The sequence below is a fragment of the Moschus berezovskii genome, chromosome 15, assembly GCF_049115385.1.
Source record: "Moschus berezovskii isolate FMDL1 chromosome 15, NW_MosBer_1.0, whole genome shotgun sequence".
Lineage (NCBI taxonomy): Eukaryota > Metazoa > Chordata > Mammalia > Artiodactyla > Moschidae > Moschus > Moschus berezovskii.
The window spans coordinates 21060376-21074786 of record NC_142474.1 but is presented as its reverse complement, the minus strand read 5'-3'; the positions used below and the strand labels follow the sequence as shown (position 1 = coordinate 21074786).

Sequence of the window (14411 nt, the reverse complement as noted above, 5' to 3'; positions counted from 1 at the left end):
GAAGATTCAAACCCAGTCCACCCAACCCCAGAGTTGGGGTATTGTAATTTCCATTTTGCCACTAGACATGGAGTTGTCTCGCATTTTACAAAGAGGCAACTGAAGCCTGGGGCCAACACCAGGTCTGGACTCACTACATCACACCAGCCCCTTGGGCTGTGTTCCTGAGGCAGAAAAACTCTCTTTGCACAACCCTCAGCTCTGTGCCCACAACCAGGGGAGTAAGGGCCTGGACGTTTGCAGAACTGGGCATATACAGCCTGGGAGGTGAGTCTGCTGACCAGTCCAAGGCTCAGATGGGTGGGGTCCTCCGTGTCCCAGCCCCAGGCTTGGGCACCTGCCCTGTGCTCTGATGACGGGACCACAGTCAGCATGAGGAACACTAGCTCCCCAAGCCTCTGGTCCTACCCCTACTTTGACCTGGCCGCGTTCACGTCAAAGTGTCACAGGTTCCTGCTGAGGTGCAGGTAGGTGATCGGAGGAGACTGACCCTGAGTGGCCTGGAGCTCTCTACCGGTGCTCCCAGCCTGATGCCAAGTGGGCACCCATCTGGGCTTCCTGGACCGAGTGTTCCGGGTTGATACGCGCCCAATGCACCAGGCATTACAACCAACTCAAACAGCAGAAGTCAGGAATAAACAGGTATTCAAGCGCAAGGACTTTCCTGCCCCACCAGTTGGCCTCAAGGTGAGAGAAAGGTCCTTCCCTGAGATCGCAAATGCTGGTTCCTGTCCTTGTGAGACGTCAGCCAGTCACCTTCCCTCCCTGAACCTCGGTTTCCTCAACTAGAAAATGGAGCTTTCCAAACCTATTTAGCCAGTTGTCTTGAGCACCAATGGTGAAAGTAGTCCTGCAGTGACAAGCAACTGGCCAGGTACTGCCCTGGACTTACTGCGGCCAAAGAGTGAGACTCGCTGCTGCTCCCAGAGGCTGAGAGTTGGTACAGCTGATCTCAATGGGAGAGGATGCAGAACTGGGTGCCCTCTCGAGATCTGCCCCTTCCCATCTATTCCACCCTGAGCAAGGCATCCTTCCCTTCTGAGCCTCACTTTCCTCAGTCAAGATATAACGACAGTAACACCCCTGCCTGGTTGCTCCTGAAATGAAAAAGCAAGGTGAAGCAAGATAAGCACCTAGTGGTGAGCAGTCATGTCGAGGCAGAGGTGGGGTCCGGAGGATGGTGTTGGGATCAGAGCTCTTAGAACTCAAGGGCAAAAGTACCTTTGAGCCACCCTAGTCCAGTTACCTCCACTTCTGGTCATCCACCCTGCAGCCCCTGACTCTACGTATATAGAGAGGAGCTCAGGTATCCATAGCTTAAGCAAACTTATTTGATAATTTTATTTAATCTTTTCTTTTAAAACTATATTGCCCAGGTGGAAAACCTCAACAGAACTAAAGCACGTGAAATGGAAGAGGAAAATAAGCTAGGTTCAATTCGCGTCTAGCTTTGGCTGAGTCCTTCTCCTTCTCTGGACCATAGGTACCCCAATCTTCCCAGCAAGGAGGTTAAGTTGAACTCTAAGCTCTCCTGTGGCTTTGACGTCTGTTATGTTTCCAATGTGGTAAGTTGACTCTGGAGTTGTCACCTAAAGGGAGGAGTTGACGTGAATCTATAATTGTGTTAAGTCAGGACTTACTGTGAGTTTGAATAGCAGGACCAAACTCACACTGGCTTCAAGAGCAGCGTTGTGTAAAGAGGGAATGGTCTGTGCAGAGGGCCAAGGCAGCAATGATGCTGGTATTTTTCTGGAAAAGAAGGAAGACAGTAGGGCCGTGAGAAAGAGGTGATGAGCTCGGGGTGGCAGTGAACAGGTGACACAGGGCCGTGATGGGGACTCTGGTTTAAGGGGAGAGCTTACCTCCTGCAGCTGCACTGAGAGTAGGGGGCTGGGGGAAAGTGTGCAGAGGGATGCTGCACAGATGGGGTCTGTACAGAGGCGGCCTGTATTCACTCTCAGGAGGAGCCCTACTGACTCAGTGGGGTGGGCAGATGGGGAGGGTGAGTCCTGAGCAACCCATCATTGCAAACATTTGTTCTGAGACTGTTTCCACTGGGAGGGATGTTATGGAGAGCGCTCGGACACAAGAGAAGGTTTGGGAAGAAAGACCTCACTGGTCACTGACCCTGATGCCATGGGCCACAAGTCTAGCCCCATCTCTGTCCCTCTCTTACAGGCTGGCTGCTTTCCCTCTCTGAGCCTGAGTTTGCAAATGCTGATAAAATTAAGCTGGATGATCACTATGGATCCTTCTACCAGAATATTCTCCAATTCATCCATTCTCAGTTTTTACCCCAGCCCCCACCCCCAGCATGGCCACCATCTTGGTATCTGGAGGTTCCATGAGAACCTGCTCTTAGTCTTGGAACGAAGTCCTCTCCATCGCCATCCAACTCAAGCATCCTGGCTGACCTTTGCTTTGGAAGTCTCTCTGTTCACTCTGGACAGGGCTTATTTTCATTGGAGTCTCCTTGGATGGCTCTGGACCCAGAGCTTGTTTCCAGGGGCAGCCTCCCTCCCCATTGCCATCAATATAAAAGGGCCATCACCACCCAGCAGAATTCCAGGAGACTGTGCAGAGGAGCAAGGACTTTGTAAGTATTTTTCTTCAAACTTGTGAATGGTGGGCTTCCCCCTTAATGTCACTCCATGTGGAGGCCTACAGAAGGCTTTGGGAACAAGAAGCATAGGGATTAAATTAGCCACTCAGTTGTGTTCGACTCTTTGAGATCCCATGGACTGTAACCCATTAGGTTCCTCTGTCCACGGAGTTCTCCAGGCAAGAATAACTGAAGTGGTTTGCCATTGCCTTCTCCAGGGGATCTTCCTGATCCACAGATCGAATCTGGGTCTCATGCATTGCAAACTTTACTGTGAGGTACCAGGGAAGCCTTTCAGAAGGCTCTAAGGACAAGAGGCAGAGGGGTGGGGCCACTTGAATTAGCTAATATTTTGAATGGAGCAAACTAAGAAATAGATTCAATTAGGAGAAATGTCAGATCGATGATGAATGCAGCATCATGATGTGGTGCCCACTTATTTGTTCATGCTATTGTTTGGCAGACTTTATTTTGTTGTACTTACTAGCGGCAGTTTTTTACTATGAGTTGGGAATTCCAACTCATTGTGAAATAAGTCACAATTCCTCCTCTAAGGAATTCACAGCCTGGTGGGGAAGGCAGCCAAGTTGTCACTGATTGGGACCCAAGACTCATAGCAGTGAATTAAGGCAGCAAAATGGTGGAGTGAGTCCACCTAACCTAGTCTCTGGGGAGAGTTCAAGAGGACACGATGTCCTACTGAAGCTGGAAAGTCAGTAAGAAGTGATTCAGCTAAACATGAAAAGAAGAGGGATATGTTCCAGGCAAAGAAGCCAGCATGTGCAAAGGACCTCTAGTAAAGAGAACTGACCTGGAGCCAACCATGACTTTTCAAATAGTAACTCCTTCATTCACTGGTTGTTGATTTCTGGGCAAGTTGCTCCAGCTTTTGGCCCTGGGTTGCCCGTCTGTAAGAGCAGAGGTAACTGCATCTATCTTCAAGGACTGCTGAGTGTCAGAGTCCTAGGTGCTCATCCACGATGCCATTTCCCTGTGGGTAATTCTCACTCCTGTTCCTCCCATGACTGTCCAGGTGTCAGGACAAGATGTTTCAGCTTTGGAAACTTGTTCTCTTGTGCGGCCTGCTGGCTGGGACCTCAGCATCTCTTCTTGACAATCTTGGCAAGGATGTTCTGAGGAAGCTGAAATCTGGTCTTGAGAAAGGACTTGTCAACCTTGACAGTACACTTGACAGTAAGTCAACAACAGGGATGATCAGAGGGCCTGGGAGCTTGCTTCCCACATACTATGCCTGTATTACCAAAAGCTGCCAGCAGGGGCTGCTCATTATGGGTGGTTTACTGAGAGAGGTGACCAACTGGTTCCTGGTTCATTTGTTTATTATTTTTCTAGAAACAGGAAATACTTAGCTGAATATCACTTTACATCTTATATCACGGTCAACTTTGCTAATATAGTCACAGGATAAAATCCTCAAAGTGACATTTCAAAAGGTCAAAAAGGCTTGCATATTTTAATTTACAGCACATATGGACAAATAATCCCTTATGTTAATAGTTTCTCCAATCATTTGTGAGAGGATCTATTTTCTACTCTCTTGACTGCACTGGTCTGGACAACTGAAATTTTTTCCAGTCTCACAGATGACAGGTTATAATTCATCACAGCATTTCTATAATTATGAAAGCATTCACTCATTTTTTTCATATTTATTAGCCATTTATGTATTGTCAGTGAAATATTTATATTTGTAGCGTATTCTTCTGTTGGGTCATCCAATTTACCTAGTAATTTGTATTAACCAACTGGTAAAGAATCTCTACCTATCCTAGGTAGCTTTAAAATTACCTATCTTTCTAGTGAATCATATTTCCTTGTCTTTCTAATTTCTTGAAAGACCTTGGTCTTCTTTTCACTTTTTGGAAACTTTACTGGGACATTGTTAAACATTGTTGGTGGGAGAAGCTAACTTCTATAAAAGACTGCCCTTTAAACCTTGCCACGGCTTAGACAACCTTATAGATACAGGACGGACCCACTTTCCAATTTCATTGCTGATAAAACAGCAATGCTTCTGAATACAGAAGCAGAGGTGTCTGCATCAAAGTCACCTAGTAAGTTATAAGACCAGATGTAGTTTCCATCTCTGCATCATTATCACTAGGTACTGTCCACTGCAGAGCCACGTTGCAGTCCTTTGATTTCACACGTTTTCTTGCAGCATTTTTTTTATTCTTTGAGCTAGTTGTTGCCTTGTTGTTTCCCATTTGAATTATTTTCTACTCATATTTTATTAATATTTTTCAAATGTGCCATTCCACATCTGCCATGTCACTTCCTCTATCAAATCCCTCTTTCCTCTGTCCATTAGGAGTCTCTGTTCTTCTTCTCTTCTTTAGTCAACCCTTTTCTAGGCCTTATGCAAAGCTGTCATTCCTAGACTCCTAGTTGACAATCCGTATATTTTCTTTGATTCTAGATTTTCCATTTCTTATTTTATTCTACATTTGTTTTGTTTGTATGAGCAGCTCATGAGTGCTTCACTGCTAGAAGCTGATGTGGAATCAATACTTATTGCCTGCTCACTGGGTTGATTGCTTTGTTGATGAATAATGAGTATGTATTAGCATGAAGGTGGCATAAAAAGAGCAAGGCCTCCTAGCTGTGTGACTTTGATCAATTTCTAAAACTTCTGATATTTTATTTCCTTATCTGAAAGTGCAGATATTAGTAATACCTACTTTATGCAGTTGTTACAAAGATTAAATGAAATAAAAATAGACAAATATTCTCATTTAGTACCTGGTGCATAGGAGCTGCTTCATGAGTTGTGTGCCACACTAAGTGGAGATTGTTTTTGCAGCTATCTTGGAGCAACTGCAGACCGCTGAGGAGGACCCGGGGCAGACTGAGGAAGCTAAGGACTTGTTGGGACAACTCATTTCTGGAATTTTTGAAGCAGTGAACAAGCTTACGGGGTGAGTTGATGCTTCATGTGGAGATCTTTGTTCCTAGAAAAGAGAATACATCTCTTTGGGGACATAGTTTAATATCAAAGACAAAAAGTGAAAGTGGAAGTCCCTCAGTTCAGTTTAGTCGCTCAGTTGTATCCAACTCTTTGCAACCCCGTGGACTGCAGCAAGCCAGTGCTTTCCTGTTCGTCACCAACTCCAGGAACTTGCTCAAACTCACGTCCATCGAGTCAGTGATGTCATCCAACCATCTCATCCTCTGTCATCACCTTTTCCTCCTGCTTTCAACCTACCAGCCTTAGGGTCTTTTCCACGGAGTCAGTTCTTTGCCTCAGGTGGCCAAAGTATTGGAGTTTCAGCTTCAGCATCAATCCTTCCAATGAGTATCCAGGACTGATTTCCTTTTGGATGGACTGGTTTAATCTTCTTGCAGTCCAAGGAACTCTTAAGAGTCTTCTCCAACAGCACAGTACAAAACTATCAATTCTTCAGTGCTCAGCTTTCTTTATAGTTGAACTCTCACACCCATACATGACTACTGGAAAAGCCACAGCTTTGACTAGATGGACCTTTGTCAGCAAAGTAATGTCTCTGCTTTTTAATATGCTGTCTAGGTTGGTCATAGCTTTTCTTCCAAGGTGCAAGGGTCTTTTAATTTCATGGCTGCAGTCACCATCTGCAGCGATTTTGGAGACCAAAAAAATGAAGTCTATCACTGTTTCCATGGTTTCCCCTTCTATTTACCATGATCTGATGGGACCAGTTACCATGAACTTCGTTTTTTGAATGTTGAATTTTAAGCCAGCTTTTTCACTCTCCTCTTTCTCTTTCATCAAGAAGTTCTTTAGTTGTTCTTCGCTTCCTGGCATAAGGGCACTCTCATCTGCATATCTGAAGTTATTGGTATTTCTCCCGGCAATCTTGAGTCCAGCTTGTGCTTCATCCAGCCCAGCATTTCAAATGATGTACTCTGTATATGAGTTAAATACGCAGGGTGACAACATACAGTCTTGATGTACTCCCTTCCCAATTTGGAACCAGTCTGTTGTTCCATGTCCGGTTCTGTTTCTTCTTGACCTGCATACAGATTTTTCAGGTGGCAGGTCAGGTGGTCTGGTATTCCCATCTCTTGAAGAATTTTCCACAGTTTGTTGTGATCTACACAGTCAAATTTGCTCAGTCAGGTCCAACTCTTTGTAACCCCATTGACTATGCAGATCATGGAACTCTCCAGGCCAGAATACTGGAGTGTGTTGCCATTCCGTTCTCCAGGGGATCTTCCTAACACAGGGATCGAACACAGATCTCCCTCATTGCAGGTGGACTCTTTACGAGCTCAGCCACCAGGGAAGCCCATAGTCGGTTGAGTCACTCACGTAGACAAAGGGTTGCTCTTAGAGTGCTGTGCTGTTCTGTGTTTAGTCGCTCGTCCTGTCGACTTTTTGCAACCCCTTGGCCTGTAGCCTGCCAGCTTCCTCTGTCTATGGGAATTCTCCAGGCAAGAGTGCTGGAGGGAGTTGCCATGCCCTCCTCCAGGGGATCTTCCCAACCCAGAGATTGAACCCAGGTCTCCCACATTGCAGGTGGATTCTTTACCAAGTGAGCCACCAGGGAAGATGAATAAACCTTGTGTGTTCTTGCAGAGTAGAAGTGGTCTGAGGCCAACTCCACGAGAGCTTGGGAAAATCAGAGGGCTGCGGGGGCTGTCCAGGTATCTCATGGGTTTAGGCTTTCTCTGCTGTGATTTTGGGGTCAGGATGAAGGGTCTCTTCACCTCCACCTCTACCTGTTTGCTGGTGCCTAAATTCCCTTTCCCCAAGAATAAGACTTTTCTTCTCTGACTATAACCGAGTATAAAAGTCTGAATGGTCTCAGGAGAGAGGAAACTAGAATTCACACCATGTAGGTGGCCCACACGTAAAGTCTGGGAATCAAGCAGTTCCAGGTTCTAACTCTAGCTCTGCATGAAAAGGAATGAAATGATGCTGTTTGTAGCAAAACCCGAATGGATATAGAGATAATCATACTAAATGAAGCAAGTCAGAGAGAGAAAGACACATATCATAGATAGCACTAATATGTAGAATCTAAAATATGATACGAAAGAACTTACACAAAAAGACTCATGGCCATAAAAAACAACTCACCGTTACCAAAAGGCAAACAGTGTGGAGGCTAAATTAGGAGTTTGACATAAATATATACACTGTACTATATACACAATAGACAACCATCAGGGACCTACTGTATAGCACAGGGAACCATCCTCAATATTTGTAGTAACTTATAAGGGAAAAGAATCTGAAATAAAAATACATCTATATCTATACCTATCTATATCTGAATCACTTTGCTGTACACCTGAACCTAATGAAAAGTGAAAGTGTTAGTCGCTCAGTTATGTCTGACTGTGATCCCACAGACTGAGCCCACCAGGCTCCTCTGTCCATGAAATCTCTAGGCAAGAATACTGGAGTGGGTTGCCGTTTCCCTCTCCAGGGATCTTCCCAAACCACGGATCAAACCCAGGTCTCCTGCACTGCAGGCAGATTCTTTACCCTCTGAGCCACCATGGAAGCCCCACACCTGAACCTAGCATAACATTGTAAAGCTACTATGTATCAATTTCATGAAAAAGAAGAAATTCTGACTCTGGCACATATTCACCCTTGGAGTCTTGAGGGAAATCACAGCTGTCTGATCCTCAGTCTGCCATGCCATCCAAGGGCGAGAATCCAATCCCTGAGCAGGACTCTCATGAGACCAAAGGCAAGGTCTATGAGGCTCAAACGCTCAGCACAACGCTGGCATAGACAAGAGCCCAGCAATGGCTGTCAAGAGGAATGACAAGGGTGAATTGTGGTTTTTGCACAGGGTGAAAATCAGTAACCTGCACGTCCTGGATATCACATTCGAAAAGATTTCTGATGGCCAAGGTGCTACCGTGAAAATCCCCATCACTGCTGAAGTCAGCGTGACGCTGTGAGTATGTCTTGGAATTTGACGTTTGGGAGATGCACTGCAGTATGACCTATAGAGCTCCAATTTGAAAGCAGGCAATTTCCACCCTTAGGCTCCCAATCTGTGAAATAAGGAGGTCTTTGCAAGTCTAGAATCCTAACCTTTAATGTTCTAGCGAACTTTTCCTATAATCAAATCTCTTTTTTAGAAAAATCCCCCCATGAAATACATTTCCAAAATCTTAACACTTTTCTAATTATAAAACTTGAGAATTGAGAAGACAAAAACTTGTAACTCTTTGGCAAAGTTTACCCCAGCATCATTTTTTCTCTCAAGATTCTCTTTAAATGGCAGTGATCGGTATGGGCCGTATAGCAGTGTACAGTATGTAATGAAGAGCATGTGAAAATTATATGGAAAATATAACTTCTAGGTCTTTTAATTATTTTGAAGATACAGAGAGATAGGAAGCAGAGACATGTGGGAGTCTTTATAAATTAAAGTGCATATGACTTCACCATTCAGTAGTGATGCGATCCTGAGATAGTGACTTAACTTCTCTATTCCACATGTTTCCTCATTCTGAAAACAGAGATGATGATAGTACTTTCAGAAATGGTATTGCTGTAGAGATTAAGTAGATTAATCCAGGTAAAATACCTTTTTGGAAATACCTAATGTTGCCATTTCCTTCTCCAAGTATTCTCTTAGGAAATGTTAACTCATTTTTCTTTTAATCATTGGTGTGATACTCTATATAAATTTCCCATGAGCCAAACCCTTGTGGCCAGGAGAAAAAAATCCTAGTGTAAAAATGTAAATTCCATAAACAAAACAGATAGTATTTGCATTGTGCATTTGTTGTTCATCAGCTAAGTCCTATTGAACTCTTTGTGACCCCATGGACCGTAGCACACCAGGCCTGTACTTGTCCTTAGACATCCCATATAATGTATGCACAAGAGAAGGACTAAAGTGGGCAATGTGAAGAGACTTCTCCACCTCTGTTCACTGTGAACCTTTCTCCCTGCAGGCCTGTGTTTGGTGAGATTGTCGACTTGGCCCTCAACTTGGTCCTCCAGTACAGTGTCAGCGTTGAAACTGATGAAGACACTGAAGTCTCCAAGGTGGTCGTGGAAGAATGCAGGAGTGATCAAGAGAGCATCAGACTCACCGTGCTGGGCAGGTCAGGTCCACACGTCTCAGCAGAGTGGGGATGTCAGAGGAGTTGGGACTCATAATTTCAGCCCTATTCCTTACCTGGGAGGAAGCAGAGTATGGAAAAAAGAGGTTAGACTCTGGAATCAGGTTAGGTTTGCCACTAACTTATGGTTTTGTAATCAATTTAGCCTCTAGATGCTTCAGTTTTCACGTCGGTAAACGAAGGATGGTAAGAATACATAACTCATAGGCTACTGTGTTAGCCAAATGAGAAAACCAAGTGTTTACCATACAGCCTGGCACACACTAAGCTCTCGGTGAAAATAATATCCATGCTGACTTTCAGTCTCTTTGTTCTTCCCCTTACTGAGACCGGAGTGCTGACCCCTCCAACTGTAAATTGCCATATTTCACCTGTCAGCTTTGTCTGTTTTAGCTTCATGCTTTTTGAAGCTCTGTCATTAGATGCATGCATATTTAGCATTCTTATGTCTACTTGAAGAACTGACCCGTCTCATATTACATAATGTCCCTCAATAATAATAATAATTCACTGTGTTCGCCTTCCTGCCTCTAGCTAGGAGAGGGCAAGATGAATAGTAAATTCCTTTCACATATGATAATATACATGTTTCAATGCCATTCTCCCTACTATGGACTCTAATTTCAGATTGTCCCCAAACCATCCTCTACCCACTGAAAACTTCCAAAGAATGATATCTTGAAAACTGAGTCCTCTCCATTTAAATCACTGATCTTCAGTAACCCACCAAATCTACATCTTAAACTGTGTGCTTGAAAGAACATGTTTAATCCTGGGAAGAGGGTGGAAGGAGAAAGGCTGATCCTGGTTCTGGCTGAGAGAGAACTAGTCTGGAGTTGAAGGCTGGGGCAAGTTGACCTTAGCAGATAACAAGGCTGAATCATGGACAGAGGTCAGTTCATCCTGCCCAACAGGTATCTGATCACAGGTTTGCCTACAGATCCCCAAAGTAAAAGCTAGGATAGGTCTGCAGCCCACCGGCACTTGGGAAGACTGAGATGTTAATCCAAAAGCCTGAGCCCTACGGACACTGCCTAGTCTATAGTGCCAGGGAAACCATCCTGCCTTCTGGGTCTCAGTGTCCGTGTCTGTAAAATGGCACTCCACTCTGCTGCTCCAGACTCTCAGGGGGCTTTTCTTTCCACTTTGGATGCAATCTCAGACCCTCCCAGGGTCATCTAGGCTCTACCTGATTTGGATCCACACCTTGCCTACTCTGCCCTAGACCCACAAGCTTTTGCTCTGAGCCTCAGACAAACTCCTTCCACTCAAGACCTGTGCACGGGCTGCTCAGGCATCTAGGACACCTTTCCTGCATTCCATTTCCATGTGTGTCTCATTGTTTGGGGTCTAAAACAAGGTTTCTCTTTTTCTCTCTCATAAGATTCTACTCTTGCCCTTCACACTACTTGGCACAAGGTGTCATTAAATATCCAATCGTATGTTTGCTTCATTTATTCCTTCAGCCAAAAATGTGTGGAGAGCTGCTCCATACAGGCAGGCACCATCCTGAGCTCAGGAGAAAGTCCTGGTGACTGCTGGCAAGGTGCTTGTTCTCATGGCGCTTAGTCTCTGGAGGGAACGACAGACAGGGGAGCATTCAGTCCAGCAGTAAAGAACCCACATGGAAGATGTTCGATTGCAGTCATCCCTGGGCAGAAGGGCACACCTACCAGGGCGCTATGACAGAAAGCCCCCCTTAGGCAAGCAGTCACAGGGGCTGCCCTGAGGAGGTGACAGTTACACTGAGAGCTGAAGGTGGGAAGGAGTCAGCCTTAGGAAAACCTGTTAATACTGGGTTGGCCAAAAAGTCTTTTGGGTTTTCCCATAAGCTCCTGCAGAAAACTCCAAAGGAAACTTTTATCCAACCCAATATTCAGGCCCCACATTAGGAGCTGCTTGTGCCTTGCCCATCTGTGTGTCAGCAGTCAGTCTTGCCTTTGAGCACATAGTTGGTGCTCTCTAAGTATGTTAATGAATGATGGGTGACTAGATGCATGGATGGAGGGAAGAATGGATGGATGGACGGATGGATGGATGGAAGGATGGATGGATGGATGGATGGATAGAAGAATGGATGGATGGAGGGAAGGATGGATGGATGGATGGATAGAAGAATGGATGGATGGATGGATGGAGGGAAGAATGGACGGAAGGATGGATGGATGGATGGATAGAAGAATGGATGGATGGAAGGATGGATGGATGGATGGAAGGATGGATGGATGGAGGAATGGATGGATGGATGGATGGAAGGATGGATGGATGGATGGAAGGATGGATGGATGGAAGGATGGATGGATGGAAGGATGGATGGATGGATGGATGGATGGAGGAATGGACGGATGGAAGGACGGATGGACGAATAGAAGAATGGATGTTTGGATCAATGACGTCTCAGGATTGTGATGAGACTCTCATGGGCTATTGGGGTGGGCTGTGGGTCAGCCATGGGGTTCTAAGTGATGATCGCCCTGGGTAGAGGTCCAAGGCACCTGGCTTCAAGGTGCCCCACCATCTTCTGCCCTCTTCCCACTGCTCTTGCTTGGCTGCTCTGCCAACTTCACTGACCTTTATCAGTTTCGTCTCTTCTCCAGGCGATTTGGACTGCTCAATGAGATTGTGAACTTTGCAGTCCACCTCGTGAATGAAGTGTTGTCCCTGGTAACGCAGTACGAGGTGAGTCCCCCACTCCTGGGGTGCAGATCCAGGCATGGTGGGGGCAGGTGTGACTTCCCCTGGCTGGACTGTACTCTCTGGCACCTTCCTTTCTAAGGGGGCAACTCCCTTGGGGCAATCAGTTGCTACCTGCCCCCCTTCACTCAGCCTGGCCTGGGGAGGAGATGACCAGGCGCCTGATATGAGTTGAAATCACTCGGCCCCACACTTGAACCATTTACCATACCCATGGGCTGCCAGTAGGCCTTTTAGCTAATATTTTTCTTCATTCAACATAATTTTAAGTCATTTAAATAAAAAGAAATCTGTACATACCGTACTTCAGATTCATGTGCACCATATAAATAACTGTGTACACCATGTGCCCCAAATTCAAAGATTCTGCATCAGTCAGCTCTGGAAGGGGGCTGGGACTCAGGCTTTATTTAAAAAAAAAAGTCCTCCATGTCTTCTGTGATTTACTGAACTTGAGTCATGCTCAACGTGTGTTCCTCAGACCAGCAGCACTGACCTCCCATGGACACTCGTTACAAATGGAGACTCAGATCATACCCCAGAACTGCTGCTCACTAATTTGCATTTTAACAACATCCTCAGGGAACTGTAGGCACAGAAAAAACTGAAAAACACAAAACCATTTCTCTATGGTTCCCAGGGCCTCATTTAACTCTATAAAGTTTCAGAGTCCAGAGGTCAAGGTTTCAAGGCATAGCGTTCTGAAATGTTAAAAGTCTGGATTCTTCAAGGTTCTAGGATTCTAATGTTTTGAGGTTTTAGGATTCTAGTGTCCTCTGGATCTCAGATTTGGGCCTTCTAGGTTTCCACTGTTCTAGAATCCTAAGGGTCAGAAGTTCTGGGGCCCCCAGTACTGAGCATCTCTATGGGGGTGGGCAGGTGCTCACAGCAGAAAATAACCAGTCCTCTTCCTTCTACGTCTCTCCTCTCCTCCTCACCTCCTGACCTCTTTCTTTCCTTCCCTCCCTGCGTTTCTGTGTCTCTCTCTTTCCCTGGCTCCTTGTGACCCTCAGCTGTGCCCACTAGTCCGCAGTTTCTTTGAAAGCCTGGATGCAGATTATGTTAAGAACCGCATTGGTAAGTCACAGCCTGGGGAAGTGGTGAAGGGGCTCCCTATGCATCCTTACAGGGGAGGGCACGTTGCTCTATGCCTGCCGCACCGGCAGGTCTGGTCAGGGGACCCTAGAGAAGCTGAGGACCCTTCATTGTGAGCAAGTCAGGAAAGTGTGGCCAGAGGGGTCCCTGCAGACTGATGGCCTCTGTGGGCCTCTGAGAGCTTCTATCCCTCCTTTGTCACACTGGCAGAACCTGCTGTCCAGAATGATGTGAGAAAGAAGACAGGCCAGATCTGGGTTCAAATCCTGGATGTTTTCTTAGCAACTGCGGGGTGGGGGTCAACTGGCTCCACCTCTCTGAGCCTTGGGTTCCTCCCAAGTGAAAGGAGATTGTAAACGCTGCCAAGCTGACGAGTGGATTTAAAGAAAAAGCAGAAAGAGCGTACTATCCAGTAGATAGTTAATCAACACTGCCCCTCACCTTTCACTTCTTATGATGAGCTATGGCTTCACCTACAACCCCTGGAAGCTCTTCTTGACCTGGATCTCTGGCAAGACTGGGGTTGCTGGGGCTGGGGGGCAATAGAAATGGGTCAGGGTCCTGGAGGCAGTTCTTCTAGAAAATAGCCACAGACCTAGTTCATTGGGCCATTGCTCTGTGCTTCTTATATACTATGTCATTTGATCCTTGCAATGACCCTATAGGGATGGGTAATGTCATTATACCCATTTTACAGATGAAGTAACTGAGGCTCAGAGAGATGGAGTGACATGTGAGAGGTCCCATGGCTGTCAAGTCTGACCCGCTGAATGGTTTCAGCATTTAGGGTCCAATTTCTATTCAGCTTCCAGTGCTGGAACCTGAGAACTGCTACTGATTTGTTATTTCAGATGAACTTTATGAAATCCCAGACGCAAATTAAAGAGCACAGATGAGGAAAACCTCTGCATTGCCTGCCTGC

At 45.7% G+C, this 14411-nt stretch overlaps 1 protein-coding gene across 1 annotated transcript; it reads left to right on the top strand.

Moving 5' to 3' along the window:
- The first annotated feature begins 372 nt into the window (after nucleotides 1–372).
- LOC148775362 (short palate, lung and nasal epithelium carcinoma-associated protein 2A-like) lies at nucleotides 373–13580 on the top strand. The gene is made up of 8 exons (XM_088843631.1): nucleotides 373–467; nucleotides 3636–3796; nucleotides 5427–5541; nucleotides 8410–8517; nucleotides 9530–9682; nucleotides 12298–12379; nucleotides 13408–13471; nucleotides 13561–13580. Exons 1-8 carry the CDS (start codon nucleotides 373–375, stop codon nucleotides 13578–13580), a joined length of 798 nt encoding a protein of 265 aa, XP_088699757.1.
- The last annotated feature ends 831 nt before the right edge of the window (nucleotides 13581–14411 follow it).